We start from the raw sequence: 17,778 nt of genomic DNA on the forward strand, positions 1-17,778 counted from the left end.
GTTTTAAGCAAAACTTAAGCAAAACGATGCTTAAAACAAGAGGGTAGCAACAGGACAACAGAGACTGACAGGTCCGATGGAAGGGCTAATGTTAATGTTAAGAAAATATTAAAATAGGGGATATTTTACAGGAAAATACTAAAACGGGAAGGCTCAAGTACGCGAGAAACCAGGAATAAGCGTGAGAGTTGACAGCTAACGTTACTAACTACACTTTTGAAACACATAGTTAAAAGTACATGAATGTGTGAATAAGTGTTACCACTAACAGTTACTAAACTAACAGCTGAGTGGAGCGCATCTTAACGTTACCTTTGTCCAGATTACTGTGTTCCTACTGTTTGCCGTCTCTTTGTTGGAAATTTCATATGCATCCAAACAGATAAAATAGCCGGTTTAAACCACATACCGGACACTGGCTTCCCTATTTAACATTTAAAAAAAAAAAAAAATTATTAGACTTTATTGTCCACCTTAGTGGAAATTTGTCTTCGACTTCTCCAAACAAAAATACATCAGTGACACCACATTTCAATTTGCATTACAATACACACAATTTAGAGTACAGTACTACCACCATCGACATGCAACAACAGAAAAATGGAAAGCAGTGCAGCAGATTATAAAAAAGGTAGTTTCCAACCTACTCTAACACCCCGGTATTTAATATCCCGGTAAATTCCACAACCTTTTAGGGATTTTAACATATTTTTTATTTTCTTTATCTCAACTCTGCTGCTGCTGCTTCTCCTCGTTCGACTTGCTGGTTTGTTTACATGCGCGAAGCTGCCTGCCAACATGGCCGACACGCCAGTAATGACGTCACGCTCTTCTTCTTCTTCTAGAGTTTAGCTAGCGGATGGCAAACCAACTTAAGGTGCATCTACCGCCACCTACCGGACTGGAGTGTGATCATCGAGAATAGTCAGAGGGATGTACTACATAGTATAAATATTCAAATATTAAATACGGCAAAACAACCCTGTGTTTTTGAGAAATCTCATAACTTGGTTTTTAATACTTTTAGATATATCTCCTAATAAATTAACCAAAGTGAGTGTTTTCCCTTCTTCATGGAGGATTGATGTTAAACAATTACGCTCTTTATGAGATGGCTCTGTCCACTGTCTATGGTTTGTATGGCCACGTCCGAAATAGCATAGGCCAGAGCCATAGGCCATAGAGATGGCTCTAGGCTACACTCTTGAGTAGGTAAGCTACTTATTTCGACTGCTAAAAAGTAGGCTACGTTCTATAAAGTATGTGAAGTATGAATGTTAGCTGGACGAAGCCTACTACTACACTCGCCATGTTGTTGTTGTCATGTGACCTACAAGCGTCAGTTACGCTTCACTGCCATTCACAAATCCTCTCCTGTGGCCTCATGGGATAGTAAAGTGTTGATCGCATGCACACTTCAGAATCTCAGAAGTAGGTCACCCGGGTCAACTTATCAACCTACTCTTTTATTAATACTATAAACTCAGACTGATGCAAGGAGGAGATCCTGTCAGATGATTAAGTCAAATTTTATTTCTTAACAGCAGACAATCAAATAAATAAATGAAGAGCAAAATGAATCCATCCATAATCAAAAAAACATGAACGAACAATTAAAACCACTTCTAATATTTCTAAGTAAAATATAATTTGAACACTCTTGAGTATAATATTCTTGCCTAAAGGCAAGTTGTTTGAAAGTGAAAAGACAGGTTTTCAAAGGAGTAGAGTCTCGTCCAAGTTGAGACGGACCATTACAGAAAATATTCTTCCTCTTATGAAGATGCAGGGCTAAGTTCCTATTTATTATCACACTGAGCAGACACTAACGACAAATACATATCGTTCTTTTGTGGATTCACATCATGGAGGGGGACCGTACACACATTGTCTGGTACCCCAAAGCTGTCAGAAATGTGTTAATATTAATACATTACAATACAGAACAATGTCCCTTCTGCAAGATGATCAGCTAAGATAACATTCGTTTATCACTTTATTCTGAGACATTCACGCATTTGTGGTTTGTCTATTGGAAACTTATAGACTCTTGACCTCATCTAAACACCAAGTTCAAAAGTTCAACTTAAGTCAATCAGCTACATTTGAGGCATAAAGATTTTAGGGATAGTTCACTTTGAAATACAGTTTTTGGTGTGTTTTAGCTTAGCTCAAGGGCATCCAAGATGTAGGTGTCTTTGTTTCCACAGTATTTTCAATTTTGATATTTTTAGACACAAACCGCTCGTTTCATGTCTTAGGCCATCAATGTGTACTTACATTTACGAGTCATTAAATCATGTTTAATTTGGACTTCTCTGTGCATGCTCTTTGAGGTGGTGACCATAGACCTCCATTATATGACTGACAGACAAGAACGGTTTGACCTAAAAATATAAAAATTGAAAATGCTGTGCAAACAAAGACACCTACATCTTGGATGCCCTTGAGGTAAGCTAAAACATCAAAAATTAATTGTTCAAAGTGAACTATCCCTTAATAAAAGAAAAGCATTAAACATACATTTCAAATTATAATAATGAGAAACATCAACATGATAATAATGATTTCCTAAAATGTGATGATTACATTAGATTAAACAATATTTAAGATCTAAATGATGAAATGATAAAATTAAGTAAAGGATAAAACATAAGTAAGATATATATATATATATATATATATATATATATATATACATTTTTATTTTTTTAGAGAGACGTCAGTTAAATGGATGAGCCCTCTCACATACAGCATTGCCATGGATAACAGCAAGCACCCTATTTTAACGATTTACGCACATGGTCTAAAGCGCAAGTGCACTTGGGGCGTGTCTCTTAATGAGTAATGGGTGTGTTTAGGGCGTAACATGCCAAATCAGAGACTCATCTCCCATTCCCTTCAAAAGCCAGTTGCGCTCGTGCCACACCTCAATTTCAGCCCAGCACGCCCATGGATGCAAATTTGCTATTTAAACAACGTGGTGCAGGACAGGAAAATGATAGTTGCGTCGGGCTGAAAGTAGCAAAAAACACTTGTCACGCCGCATTGCGCTGGGTGTATGATAGGGCCCCAAACATTAAGGAACATTAAACCACCAGATGGCGCTATTGACAATACCCCGTATAGTAATGGGCTACATTACTTCCATATCGGCATGATGAAAGTGAAGCTGCCATATTAATAGAGGAACTTAAATAATGGGTGTTCAGACTCTGCAAAGCTTCCAGTCACTAGCAGCACTATGAATCACTATTTTATATGACGTCGTTACAACAATAAAAAAGGCAATAATGCAGAGAGTCATCTAACGTACATTAAAAGATGGTGCTAGCATTTATTGATATAAAGAAAACGTCATTATATGAGAAATGTCAAAGTAAGGCAAATGTGTAGCAGTTCAAATACATGACACACTGTTCTTATACAAATTGCACAAATTGTTCTTATACATTCACAAAAAAAGTATCTTGACATATCAGATGTACCAGACCAAATCCAGCATCAATTTTCAAATGTAATGTTGAAAATGTTTCGGCATGTTGTATTGAGTAAAGTGATACTTAAATCTGGACTAGTGCTAAAACCACTTGCCTGCAACACTTTAATTAATAACATCATGATAAACTTTAGACACTCTTCGTACAGTATATTCTATTCTATACAGTCTGAGAAAACATGACACACTGAGCTAAATCACACACAATATTGTGTTAAAGGGATAGTTCACCCAAAAATTAAAATTTTACTCACTTTGTCATTCCAAATCCCTCTCTTTTTCTACTGGTGAAAAGTGAAGCCGCCAAACTCCTAATATGGCGCGGACATCTTGCGCAGATTTGATCATGTGACCCGGTCTGCGCAGTAGTGAACGCGGGACCGGGGCAGAAACGGTTAGTACAAAGTTTACAAGTTTACTATAAACAGTTATGGACATGTAGAAATTAAAGTTGAAGCTCAAATCTCCTCCCGACAATCCCCCAAAAGGTTTCTTGGTGCCTCGGTGACTACTTTGTTTAGAGAAGCTGTCAATCATAATGTTATCAAATAACAAACTAAGACCAAACTTATTTAAAAAAAAACTAACACTTAAACTTAAATCAACGTCATTAAAGCTACTTAAAATGACAGAAAACATCTTTGGAAAAAGATTATTTGCAGTGTAATTTAATTGTTTAGTTTCCGTCATGCCCCATTAGACTTCATGGGGAGGGCGGGGTTTATGACGTATACTGGGACCAACCACCTGCGGGCGATCGAGACACTTTGGCTTCATTTTTCAGCACTTGATCTATCCCGAGGATACCACAGTCAGCCGGATCTGGACCATATCCGTACTTGAGCTGAACAACTGCTGGAATGGATTATTTTCCTGTTATCACCTGCTTTGAAACAATCTGTATTTTATAAAGTGCCACATAAACAAATGTGACTTATCTTGACTTGAAAACAAAAGAAGATTCTGAAAATTGTCTTTTTTTTTTGGTCCAAACACTGAAAGTCAAAAGAGTCTTTTATTGTATTTACAAAAAAAAGCTGAAATATTCTTTAAAAAATATTTTTCATACGTTTTTGTTTACACAGTTTTGGAATGTCATAAGGCTGAACTATCCCTTTAAAGTGTTTCTTACTGAATAGAATTAAATAAATGCAAGGACCAGCCTGCAGATATAAATATAGAGTGCGATTAATATTTAACATTAAAATTTGTCAACAAATAAACAAGATTTTAAAGTAATAAAATACCCTCACTAAGACGAAATATGAACATCAGGCCAACAGAAATTTCATCAGGTAACTGTAAAAGGCCTCAGTATAAATCTTCAAAAGGTTTGGAGTAGTTGAACATCAGATAATCCATGTAGTAAAAGTCATACGTCCTTTGTCTCTCTGTCACATTTAGCTGTGCAAAATATCTCCTTGTGATTTCCGAAGATGTCCTTTCTGCATTAGGGTTCCTGTCTTTGAAACTAGGGAATGTTAAATTGCTAGGAGCACCAATACTTCTCAAAAGGAAATTGGCTTCTTCCTCCAGAGTCTCAAATTTCCCAATGAAGTCATAGTCCAGCAGGCAGGGGCTGCAGAGATGTCCAACGGGCTCCCAGTGGATGTCCATGCCAACCGGCCGATGCACGTCTAACAAATACTGGATGAACTCCTTGAAGGTCACACCCGCCCCTGTGCGTAAGGCATACTGCGTCGCATTGCTGCGGTATCTTGATATGATGGGCTTCCCAAACACTGGATGGTAGTACGAGTTTGGACTCTCGAACTTGTCCCGAAAAGCAGACACTAACCTTTCGAAAGGTTCCCTCAGGAACAGGACTTTGGTGTAGGTCTTCAGACGCCGGATGATGCCCTTTTGATTGAATGAGTCCAAACGTTTAAGGTGATTCCCATAATGCACCTCGTCATGTTTGATCTCTCCAGTGGATGAAGCGAGGCCTTGAAGCACCATGAGCACCCTCTTCGAGTTGGAGCAGCCCACCTTTGGCACCTCACAGTAGAGGAGTTTGTGCTTGTCTTCCACATAGATACGGGACACGTGCATGCGGGTTACGGTCTGTTTAGCCGTTCCGCTTGTGTATTTGGCACAGACCTCCCTCATAAGCCTCAGACGGGAGCTCTGCACCTGAGTCATTCGCTCGGGACTGTCCCTGATCTCGCCAGGAGGGTCAGCGTTGAGCTGCTGGGCAAGCGGGCCGCTCTTAAGGAGGAGTTTACGGTGGCTCTTTGTGACATGGGAAGCAGTGATGTCTCTGGGATTGATTACAGAAGAACGCTGGACCCCTGGGAAGACTGGAAGTTGGACTGGTTGCACAGGTCTAGGAAAGTTGTCTTCTGTTGGATCAGACTGTCTGTTACTGTCAAGACAATAATGACACTGTTCCTGAAAGTTAGAGAATAAGAGTACTGTCAGTACTCTATATATATATATATATATTAAAAGACTGTATATGGAGATAATATAATATTAATGAATTAAAGGGCCACTTAAATGCTGTTAAATGATTAGAAACTGTTTAATGTCACGACTGTTTCTTTAGACACTTAAGAACACTTTTAAATTGACACTGAAATTACAAGATTTACTCAAAGATGTTTTAAATAATTATGTTTCTTGTGTTTCAGAGAAGCACACTTATTTTGATGAGTTGATTAACAAACTAAAGCACATGTATTAATTATTACGTACATTATTAACTGTAGTGTGTTATTCAATATTACATTTAAAGTTAATATATTTAAATGTACCAAATTGCAACTTCCTCATTACAAATGTGTAAATACATGATACAAAAGTTTTAATTGAAATAACATTATAGTATTTATATGCCATTGATGCTTGTCAGTAAAATTCCATATAGAGATATACATCAGTCCTACTTAAGAGGCTCAAAAATAAACTCTTGAGGTCAGATAACTGCATTTAAAACACAATTTAAACTATAAAACATTTTCATATACTTGCAATTAACATACTATTCTAAGTATATTCTTTTAAAGTATTAAATACTTCCGTGATAATACTCTTTTTAAAAGTAGGCTATGCTAATTTTTATTTATTTGTTTGTTTTGGTTTTTCACAAGGGCATTTATCTGCATTTGTCTGAATTCTCTGCAGGATATTGTTGGTAGACAAATTAAATAAGCAAATAAAAAAAATAAAAAATATCAACAACAAGTTAAGGCAACATAACTTATTTAGTTGAGTAAAAGCAATGTAAAAAACTTAAGTAATTTTAAAATCAAACTTAGATTTAACTAATTTTTTAAAGTCAGTTTAATTTAACTTAAGTTGAAATGACATCCAAGTTGTTTAAGACATCCAAAAATTTAAGCCAGCAACTTTAAGTGTAGTGAGAGTGTGAAGTGTGAGTGAATAAGTGTATTTTAATAAAGTTCACATGGCTAAAAGACAAACTACAGGTCATATTTTAAAATTCATGGGCTTGTGGATTTAAAGTCTTGTCTTTTCAATGGCAACCACCAAGTGGAGCTAGCGCACAATAATTCCAGCAGTCGCACAGCGCATGATGCGAAGCAGGCACTTGTGGACATATTACCTTCCTTATGGCCTGCACTTGGGAGAATGTGACCTTTGCACCTGAGGGAAAAGACAAAGAGGGAACGTTAGGATGACATTTCGGGCTTATCCATTTTTACAATCCACGTACCATGAAAGTGAACTTTAGGGTTCAGGAATTTTCATTGAGCTGCTTAGATTCAAAGTGCAACCAACGAGAAGTTATACTGAAACCGCAGTTATTCCGCCCGAATGTGCTGAAATAAAAGAGCATATGGCTCAATGAAGTGGTGTCCTTGCTTGAGTGTTTGCATAGACGAAGTGAAGAGAAAGGGCGGACGGACAGAGGGAGGTTGACTCCTGTGGCCGACTGCTAATGTTTATGTGCTATTGCTTGCAGCAGCAGCTCCAGATGGTCTCCCAGCAGCCTGACAAACGCCATCTTGACATCAAAGGTTATTGTGTACGAACAGAGGTGTGTGTCGAAAGATATTCCTTAGTATTCACCATGGGAAGAGTTTGCAGGCGAAGTGTATGGGGAATGAGATTGAAAGAGTCATACTGAATCAGACTTTGCAGCTCTGGCAGAGATGTCTCAATGCTTTGACATTGACCTATGGAAGGGCAGAGACTAGCATCGATTAGATGCCAAGGCCATGACACTTTTCGTTGATAGATTCATTGCAGGCGGTGACCTGACTCGGGTTTGAGAGCTACAGCAGGTTATTTACAGGCCAGAGACGGTTTTACTGTACTGTAATACTTTAAATCAAAACTGACTGTATTTGCTTTCTGTCTTACTGTGAACGATTCAATGGTGCATATTAATCCAAAGAATAATTGTCCTTGTAATCTTTTATTCAAAATGTACTGTCCGTCTAGCACGTTTACATAGAAAAACGTTACAAAACTTTTTTTGTTCATGACACTATACTTAATTTTATATCAAATTACTCGTATGAACATAATGAGTCAGTCAAAAATATTCACTTGAATCAGACTCACTAAGATGAATCATTCAGAACCTTTATTGAGTTCTCCACAGCCTGAATGAACAGCGAGTGATTTTTCTGTATCGTTAGTCACAATAGTCTGTTTATTGACTATTTACAACACAATTTAAAAATTGATCAATTCCTGATGGATAAAATCCTGACTTTTTTCTTATTTAAAATTCTGCCTCTTTAGTTTTTGACTGATTTATAAAAAAGTATAACAATGTTAACAAATATTAATAAAGTCTGTTTAGTGTTTAGAATGATTACAAATAAATAAAGTCATATTTTTCTTCACAAAGTTCTGGAAAACAATAGAGTTCATTCATTGCACTGCACATTATACATGTAATCTGATTTGAAATGTATTTTGTCATGAGGACACTGTAAAGGTTGTAATTTCCCATAGATGAGCGACGGTATGAATTTCAAAGAGAATCTGCAAAATATTCATGGTTTTCTTTTATTCATAAATTCACAACATCCTGGTGAGCCTGTTTTATCCTGCACAACTTGTGTCATAATGTATTATTTCACTTACTCTGGCCGCAATGCTGTGTGCTGTGAATGTATACCAGGATAAGGATCAACACATACTGTATATTGTGCTTAATTTGTGACACAAAAATAATCCATTAATAAAAGGAAGGGCCCATCCATGTCTGTAATTGAGATTGCAGACATGGATATTTTTGCATGGATGTTTTTCTATTTTTGCAGTTTTATTTAATGCTCGTCAAAGTAAATTTTCCACTCTACGAGATAAACAAAATATTATCACAGTTTATATGGTGAATCAACCATGTATAAACCCATGTAAATTATTTAATTTAGTCATGAATTATTAAATGAACCATAATTATGTAGGTCGGGGTCCGGGGAAAGTTATAATAATAGTAAGTGATAGTGAGCAATTACCATTACAAATGATGATATTAAAAACACTATTACAAAAGGTTGAATAATGTTTCACTATATTCAAATATTCTGAAAATTAAACCATTTCCTGGCTGGTTCATAAAAATGGAAATAATGAGACATTAGATGTATTATTTTTTCTCATTTATGTTAATATTTTTATTTAAAAAGTAAATTGAATAAATAATCCCCAATGACTGTTTTTTTTTTTTTTTTTTTGCAAAGTCTTATTTATATGGAATTATTTAAAAGATATTTTGAATTTCTGTTGATCTTATTTAACTAAGATTTAACGAGCGCTTACTCTCTTTTCATCTGATCTTTTCATTCTGTGCTGCTTGATATTCATTTTTAGAATTTTACAATAGAACTTTAACACCTCCAAATTGTAGCAAGTTCAGTTATAATTAAGCCGTATTAAGGAATGACTCATTACAGAAATAATAGGTTCATAAACAGTCATTTGTTTGCAAATAGGACATTGTTTTGTGTAGGAAACACTGAGCATTCTTGCTGTAAAAAAAAGACCAAATTTGCCATATAGGGAGTCTATATGCCAAATTACTGGACTTAAATATAATACTAGAACTGAACTTGCTACAATTTGGAGGTGTTAAAGTTCTATTGTAAAGTTCTAAAAATGAATATCAAGCAGCACAGAATGACAAGATAAGATGAAAAGAGAGTAAGCCCTCACACGGATGCACAGCCTTGTGCGTTGACCCGACTGCGTGCAATTCTCTCACGCTCTATGGGTCTGCGAGATCTCTCACTTGAGTGGGAGGAGGTGAGACAGGGAGGAAAGGAGAAGGCAGGAGGGATTGTGTGAAAGATAACAGACGATCCCTGTAAACAGCTAATGTCTTTGCTGTGCGTCTCCCTCCTGCCTGCACCGGCAGATCACTCAGTTCTATTAGATCAGAGATGGCCAACCTAAACGACATGAGGTGAAGCAGAAGAGCGACGCTGCTGCACGGTAGGAGCTGGCAGTAATGGAGCACTGCAGACAGCCTCGCTCCCTATGACTTCACAGCTTATGAATAACTCAAATCCCGGGAAGAGAGCAGGAACATGGAGCAAGGGACTCTCACTGGTCCCACCACCATCTGATCTTCTAGAATGCTCTAGTACCCTAAAGTTACATTTTAATAAAAGAAGCTGAAAGGGGCATTATAACACATTCCTTGTAATATAAACTTGCTTCCATAAACAGACTTTTTGGAAGTAATTCACCTTTGGCTAAGCCCCGCCCCCCTTATTTACTGTTGCTATGTCCGTCAAACTTCATCTGGGTTCTGGTTTGGTATCAACATGGCTTATGCTGTGCCTGTGACAAGCTCTTCCTGCTGAAATGTTATCAAACTTTTATAAAGCAGCGAATAAAGTGTCCGATAGAAGTAGGCAAAAGGGGCTGTAATATGCGTTCGAAGGCTATATTCAAGACAAGACATACATGTGACGCGGAAGAAACAACAAGGCATCCAAAATAGAGGCAAAAGCATAATGTTACCGGTCACAGTCAAAAAATGAACCACCGCATATCCTACTAATCGAGACGGAGGCTGGGACTAACAATATCAGGGAGCATCACTGTTCATGCAAAGCTCTATCTATTCTCACTTGTATAATCGTTATTGCAAAGCAAACGGACTACACGAGTATAACGTTGTATTTATTAGCAGCGTGTGCTAGCGTATCAACAACCGGTATGAGAACCAAAATCATAACGTAAACATTATAAAACTTCACAGTAAGGTTAGAAGCAAAAAAGATGTGCTTGTTGATCTTTGAGGGGTTTAGCTGACTGAGGACGTCCACACAGTTCAATTGTTTTTAATATTTCTATTTAGCTTAATTTTGATTTCAGATTTTTTTAAAATTCATTTTAGTACTTCAACTTATATGGTTGTTCAGTTTATAACTTATTTCACCTTGCATCTCAATTCAATTAATGAAAACTACTTTTTATTTAAAAATAACAACTGTGCAAAACACGGCAAGTTTCACAAAATGTAACGTTACTCTTATAGGAGAAGTGCAATAATATAACATTACTTTTAAAGGCAACATTTCCCAACACTAACAGAAGATGACCATCATATGAAATAATATACCCTCTTGTTGGGTTATTTTATGCCACACGCTATTGATATGGATTAAGATACTTGTTCACTAATGCTTGAGTGCAGTTACATATAAAGTTATATAACAGACGTCTGAAGATGCAGAGAAGAGCAAAAGCAGGCAGAGTGCCTGTCACATCTAATGCAGGAGCTCTTTGTTTACCGCGGTGCAGCTTTCCACAAAATCAAATCAATATGTCATAAACACGGCGACAGTCTCCGGCACGATGAGATCCTACTGATTTGACAGAAACAGAGAAGCAAGGTTTACACTTGAATAGTTTGTATCTATAACTAAAAAGTCCACAAAATAAAACCCAATAAAATGTCATCATTACTGATATTGTATCATTACATAACATAGTTTCTAGCAACAGCATTTGGAAGGCATCGAGGTATCATGTGTCCAACCACCGAGACCACTAATGAGGCTAAATTTGGTGGTAAAATACGCAGCTGTCAACATCTTTATTCGCACACTGTGTGAGATGTCGTGACTGACTATAATAATGGTTTCCTGATATTAGTCCTCTTCATTAGACTGAATGCACTGAGAAAAACTTATTTCTATGCCTGTCTAATCATATTAGATTCAAGCAACAACTAAATCAGGAAGACTTAGTCTATTTCCATAAATGATAGTAAATAAGTCAATTGGTGCATTAGTGATGAGCTAAATTCATTTGAAATATAAACTCAATTTGAGGGCATATGGGATGCTCAGTTTCAACGGCCTATCAGGTATGAATGAAAAAATTGAGATTTTTTATTTGCCAGACAGACAGTGGGCGTATAAATGTGTATACTGTATGTGTGTTTCTTTCAAACAGCTTTAGAATTTCACCTTGCTTTGGAAGTATTTGATGCCTGGCTGCAGGAATATGAATTTAAAAGTTAGTAATATATATATATATATATAAATGTATCACCTTTATGTTGAAGGTTAAAGTAAGTACATTTTATTTATAAAGCACATTTAAACATAGCAGAGCTGTCCAAAGTGCTGAACATAGTAAGGAATAAAAAATAAATAAATAATAATACAGAAATGTAAAATAAAAAATAAAAAAAAAAAAAACTAATTAAATACAAGTTATGCTCTCTATACCAGACTTTATTTTTAAATAGTCCCCGACCAAAAATTGTGTGTTCGAATCAAATTGTTTGATTACAAAAAATGCTGCTTCAGCCATGACAACATTCAGAGGTTAAAAAAAAGCTTGTTGGGCTCGCACGTTAGAATTTTAGGAAGTGGGGGAAGTGATGTATGCCGTAAAGCAGTCAAATTTTGTAGGGTTTTTTTGTGCTCGGGTTCCTACCCGAAACCCGAAGTTGCAGAGTGCCAGTAAAAGCGATAGAGACACCGTCAGGGTATGGCAGACCTGTCATTCAACCTATTGTAAGTCGATGTACCATCACAAGGGTTTTGGAAAAATATTATAAAGGTTGAAAAAGTTACATAGTGCTGCTTTAACATTTCTTATTATTATCAATGTTGAGAACAGTTGAGCGGCTTAATATTTTTTAGAAAAATGTCAACAAAAACAAAATCTGAATTATTTGTAAAAGCATTTACTGTCAACTACTGATCTAATTAAAGCGTCCGTGCTGAATAAAAGTATTCATTTTTTCTAAACAAATAATTTTGCTGACCCCAAATTTTATGAAAGTTATTTAATACTTCCAAGATGAAGTTCAAAGTGTTAATCTAAAATGTAGTGGATTTCTGTCTGAGAAATCTTCAGGCGAGTGTCTGGAACGGACATTTAAAGTTGATCGTTTATCGTTTATTGAACTTTAAGGTGCATAAAGGATCACAACAATGTCTCTCTCTTTCTAATTCTCTCTCTTAAAGGACTGTGACATCTATACGGGCTGTCCACACATCAATATTTATACCTGACAGTCACAGGAAGAGTAAACACCTCTGGCTGCCACCGTCAAGAAGGGGGACGAATGAATGAACTGTGTGAGAGGGAGGGAAAATGAGCAAATCGCAGCAAGATGGAAGGATTTAGTGAGTGATGGGGTGATAGATTTCGTGATTGATCGGACAGAGGAACGGTTAGATGGCTATAAGGATGGATGACCTGATGGATATGGTTGTTAAGAATGTAGTTTGCAATTTGTGTCTGGCCATTTCCCGCTCAAATCCGTCCCATTTTCAGTCAAGTGTCCTTCTGCCGTCTGATGAACACGTCGCAGACTCAACATCCAATTATAGTCCCATGGCGACACAAACACTTGCATGTTTATTTACAAATAGCCTACTTTTTCAATATACGGACTCTTTTCATCAATGCGGTTGTCCTTGACTAACCCAGACATTTTGGAAATGTGTTAAGAGACTCATTTATTGTAAGCTGTTTACTTGTTTACTCCTGTTGTGTACCAGCGGGCCCCATGGTGGCACATCCGTCTGTTGTTAGCTGCGGTGTGTGTGTGATATCTGGCTCTCTCTCCTCTCTCTGCATGAGCCTGCGCTCTCTCCAGAACTTCATTAGCTTGATTAACATTCATATCCCACCTTCCTTCACCTCGTGCTGTCAGCTACCGACTTCTTAACCAACTTGCACCCCCCAGACCTGAGCGCTGAGAGTTTTCATGACATTGGTACCGACTTTCAGCCCACTTCAAGCATTAGATTTCTTAATACAAACTCTCAATTTGATACATATAAAGTACCTTTCAAAAGTTCAGGGGTCTCATTTATATAACCGTGCGTAGGATCCTTACTAAAAGTGTACGTGTGCCCGAAAGCCAAAAATGGCTTATGCCAAAAAATATTCAGATTTATAAAACAGAATTCACTGTATAAATCCCCATGCGCACATGCGTGTCCTCCCCAAAATAACCATATATGGAGCTTACAATGCGTTTAAATATGCATATCCTTATCTGCATATCATTTGCATTTGATTATTCATCCACGCGATAACCTGTTAAGATACAAGACGTTAGGAAAATATGAAATACAGATGTGCCGTGTCACAATAAATTATTATTATTATTTTAGTAGCCATATCCTTGCCTTGTTTTTGAATGAATAAATCAAATGTGTAAAAAACATTTCAGATAAAGATTTTGTCAATCTTTTCCACTGGCCAAATAGTATTTTTAATTAATTTATATTTTTAATGGAAACAGATAGACATGGTTGTGCATTATTAGCATGCAACTATTTTTTCAGACAATCTGCTATTATCATGATTAGCAATTATCTCTAGTTAAAACATTAAAACACAGCATGCCAGAGGGAAAGTGTTCAAAAGCATCGCATCCGCACAAATATATATTTCTGGATGGATATTGGCTTCAAGTGATAGGCTTGGTGAGTGAAATTATATTTGTAGGCTATTATCTTTCTGTAGCCTATAGGCTATAATTTTCTTTAGATTTTCGGTCTAAAAGTGGCCAAAAAGACATTTAACTCCAACTCACCATTTCGCCAATTCCTTTTGTCTCCAGAATAAGTTTGCTTAAAGGTGCGCAAATTCTCCCGTCAAGTTTGTTTTTGATAGTTTACAACCTCTGCGTGGAAACTGGCGTACTTACAATGTTGAACTGTTTTCAACATTGATAATAAAAAAATGTTTCTTGAGCAGCAAATCAACATATTAGAATGATTTCTGAAGGATCATGTGACACTGAAGACTGGAGTATTTTTGATGCTTTGCCTCACAGTCATAAACTTAAAAATGTAAGGAATAACAATATCAATTTAACTAAATCAACTCTTTTTGAATAATTCATTCAAATTATGTTTAATCACACTGAATATTATTGCATAAATGTTTGGTCTGTTCCTCACACTAAGCTATCACATCTATCACATTCTTCAGAAGACTTGAAATACAGCACACAAGTCATATGCACCACTTCTATGATATGATCAGGTTGAGAGCATCATTGGAGCAGGGAAGTCAGATAAAAAAATAAATAAGACCAGATCCAAAACATTCTGGAAACCTCAAAAATATGACAAAAAAACCTGTTTTATGATTTAACTTATTGAGAAACACTGTTTCTTCCCCTTCAGCCCTTCTCATCATGACCTGACTTTTTGGCCTTTTGTTTCTTCCCATAGGTTGACTATGGTGAGAAACTCGCTCATGGAAATATTTTATTAACCAGGCTGTCCATTATTTACACTCAAATCTGTTTACAAACAGCTGTAGGGTTATAGACCATATCCTTCCACTTATCACTTCTCCTATAAAATAAATGCCCAATTTTTTATTTTGGTTACAATAATGAGACAAGATATAAAACTGCTTTTCTATTGTATACATTCTCTTGGCGACTTTCTTTTTTATTATCTGCATCCAGAACACATACAGCATGTATAATTCACAGTGGAGTCACACAAAGGAGGAGCCAGTCAGCACACTGAAACAGAACATTAATTCTGCTGGAGTCCAAACCTACAAGACATCCAGACCATGACCCTATGGAAGCTTGTTTCCGCCACAGAATGAAAAATCAAAAAGGTAATTGCGACTTTTTTTTCTCACAATTGCGAGATATAAAGTCAGAATTAATTGATATAAAGTCAAAATTGCGTGTTGTATTCAGAATTGTATACAGTATGTATATTGTATGAGTGTGAAAACATTTTTTCCCCCTTACAATTGGCATGATAACTTGCAATTGTGAGTTTATATTTCACAATTCTGAGAAAAGATTCTTATAAAGTCAGAATTGCGAGATAAAAAGTCTTTTTTTCTCACAATTGCGACTTTATTTCTCACAATTCTGACTTATCTCGCAAATAAAAAGTCGCAATTAGTTTTTTAGTTTTTTTTATTCAGTGGCGGAAACAAGCTTCCATATGACCCAGACCAAGATACATCTGCAAAACAAATTCACCCTTACAAAACAAAATAAGGAATACACCAAACAACACAAATGTAGAATTTAGGCTTCAGCAAAAAAAAAAAAATATATATATATTCAGTATAATATATTATAGTTTTATTAGTTTAATTGCGCTAACTATAAATTTAAAGTTTACTTACGTTTCTGTTGGGACCTTAAGTGGACTAAGTAAACTGAATTAACTATTAATTTGTTGGATTCATTTGTTTGTTTTTATTTTTGTTAAATTGAGCCAGCAGCAAAATATTTTTTTTGAATGGGATGAAGGATGATGATTTATTTAATGGTTCTCCCACATTATTTGATTCATCAAAGCAACTGAACAATGATTACTTTTTCATCTGCATCCTTTAAAATCCAATACACCTCCACATTTAAGCCCTAGATTTAGATTTTATGAGGCTTGAGAGCTACGATTGCTCCCAGAGGATGACATATCCACACCACCTTTTCTTTGCATGGATCAATTTTAATAAGTAATGAAAATGGATTATTCCATGATTGAAATCCACATTTCGCCACAAATAAGACGAGTCTGAAGACTACTCTTTCCCAGGGTGGAAGGATTGAACATTTCTAAGGCTCAGAAAGGGTCTTGTTTCCTCTGACCTTGAGGCGCTTTGTAAGGAAACAGTGAAATCTGGGCTGCTGCACAGCAAAGGTATTCTATTTTAAAGGCAAAAACCTTTGCCTTCCAACAAAAATGTCATACCAGTAAAATGAAATTTTAAGCAACTTCCCTCTCTCTCGCTCTCTTGTAATGATATTGCACAGGATATTGCTGCATGCAGAGACACAAGGATGATTGTGTCGCAGGTCTGCAGAGAATGTATGCTGTGAATCATGCTGAATATCAAGGGTTTAAAGTTCCTGGTTTCCCAAAACATAAGACCTAAATAATGCAGACATGAGGAATCTCCTGTCAAACACAGTTGTCTGAAAAACAAACAACAATATCTGTTACTTTTCTTTGAACACAACTTTTTTGGGAAACCTCCATGACTTCACAGGTTGTCTAAGCCTATGTCATTTTGGGCGGAAAATCCAAAGGATATGACGGTTACGCATGCTCCTGAGAGTCTCTTTTCCGTTCAACGACACATAAAACGAATGCTTACAATGTTCAGGATAATCTCGAAAGAGTCATCGTGTACTGTACTTTTTTATAACTTTCATAACAAATAACTTGGCTGTGAGTATATCGGGACCTTGAATCGTGTTTTTGGTACGTTACGGGTGTAAGAGTGCGTGCATGAGCAGAAAGTTGCTGGCTGCAGTTCACTTAATGGCCACCGGTGTCGCTAATAACACTGTTTTCTGAATTCTACATTTAGCCTTTAAATATTTAATTTGAGATAATTAAGAAAGAGTACAAATTAAAAATTATACATTGCAAAATGTCAAAAATATCTAAATTAAACAAACAATATATTTTGTTATATTTATGATTTTTACAATTTCTTTTTTAATGTAATGTCTGAAAATATCTCCATCTGGGGTCTTGGGGTCTTTATTCAGCAAATTTTAACATATGCTTTCAATTTTACTAACTAATCAGCATTTCATTTTTAATCAACTGACAGCCCTAATGTTATTCTTTTTACGTTTGCCTTTTTCCCCTTATTTATAGAGGCCTGAATCAGCATCACAACCTGGTTCAGTGTAAGGCCAGTCCAAATTGGGTGCTTATCGGGTGCTCTTTCATTTCCAGCTTTTACAGTTAATTAAAACCTTACCAGACTGATGCAAATGGGGTATTAGATTATGACACACACAAAAAGAATAGTCACTGGGAAGAAATGCAACAGAATGAAATCTTTATGCCATAAATTACGCC

At 36.3% G+C, this 17,778-nt stretch overlaps 1 protein-coding gene across 1 annotated transcript in view; it reads right to left on the minus strand.

Moving 5' to 3' along the window:
• Nucleotides 1-1,513: 1,513 nt before the first annotated feature.
• LOC120469129 (carbohydrate sulfotransferase 8) overlaps nucleotides 1,514-17,778 on the minus strand; it is a 45,115-nt gene continuing 28,850 nt past the window's right edge. The window contains exons 3-4 of the mRNA XM_039657890.2: nucleotides 7,068-7,108; nucleotides 1,514-5,890 (exon numbers count right to left, since the gene is read on the minus strand). Coding sequence (XP_039513824.2) covers nucleotides 4,811-5,890; nucleotides 7,068-7,108 — 1,121 coding nt within the window. The 3' untranslated portion in view covers nucleotides 1,514-4,810. The remainder of the gene's footprint in view (nucleotides 5,891-7,067; nucleotides 7,109-17,778) is intronic.

This window comes from Pimephales promelas, chromosome 25 (assembly GCF_988280905.1).
Source record: "Pimephales promelas chromosome 25, fPimPro1.hap1.1, whole genome shotgun sequence".
Lineage (NCBI taxonomy): Eukaryota > Metazoa > Chordata > Actinopteri > Cypriniformes > Leuciscidae > Pimephales > Pimephales promelas.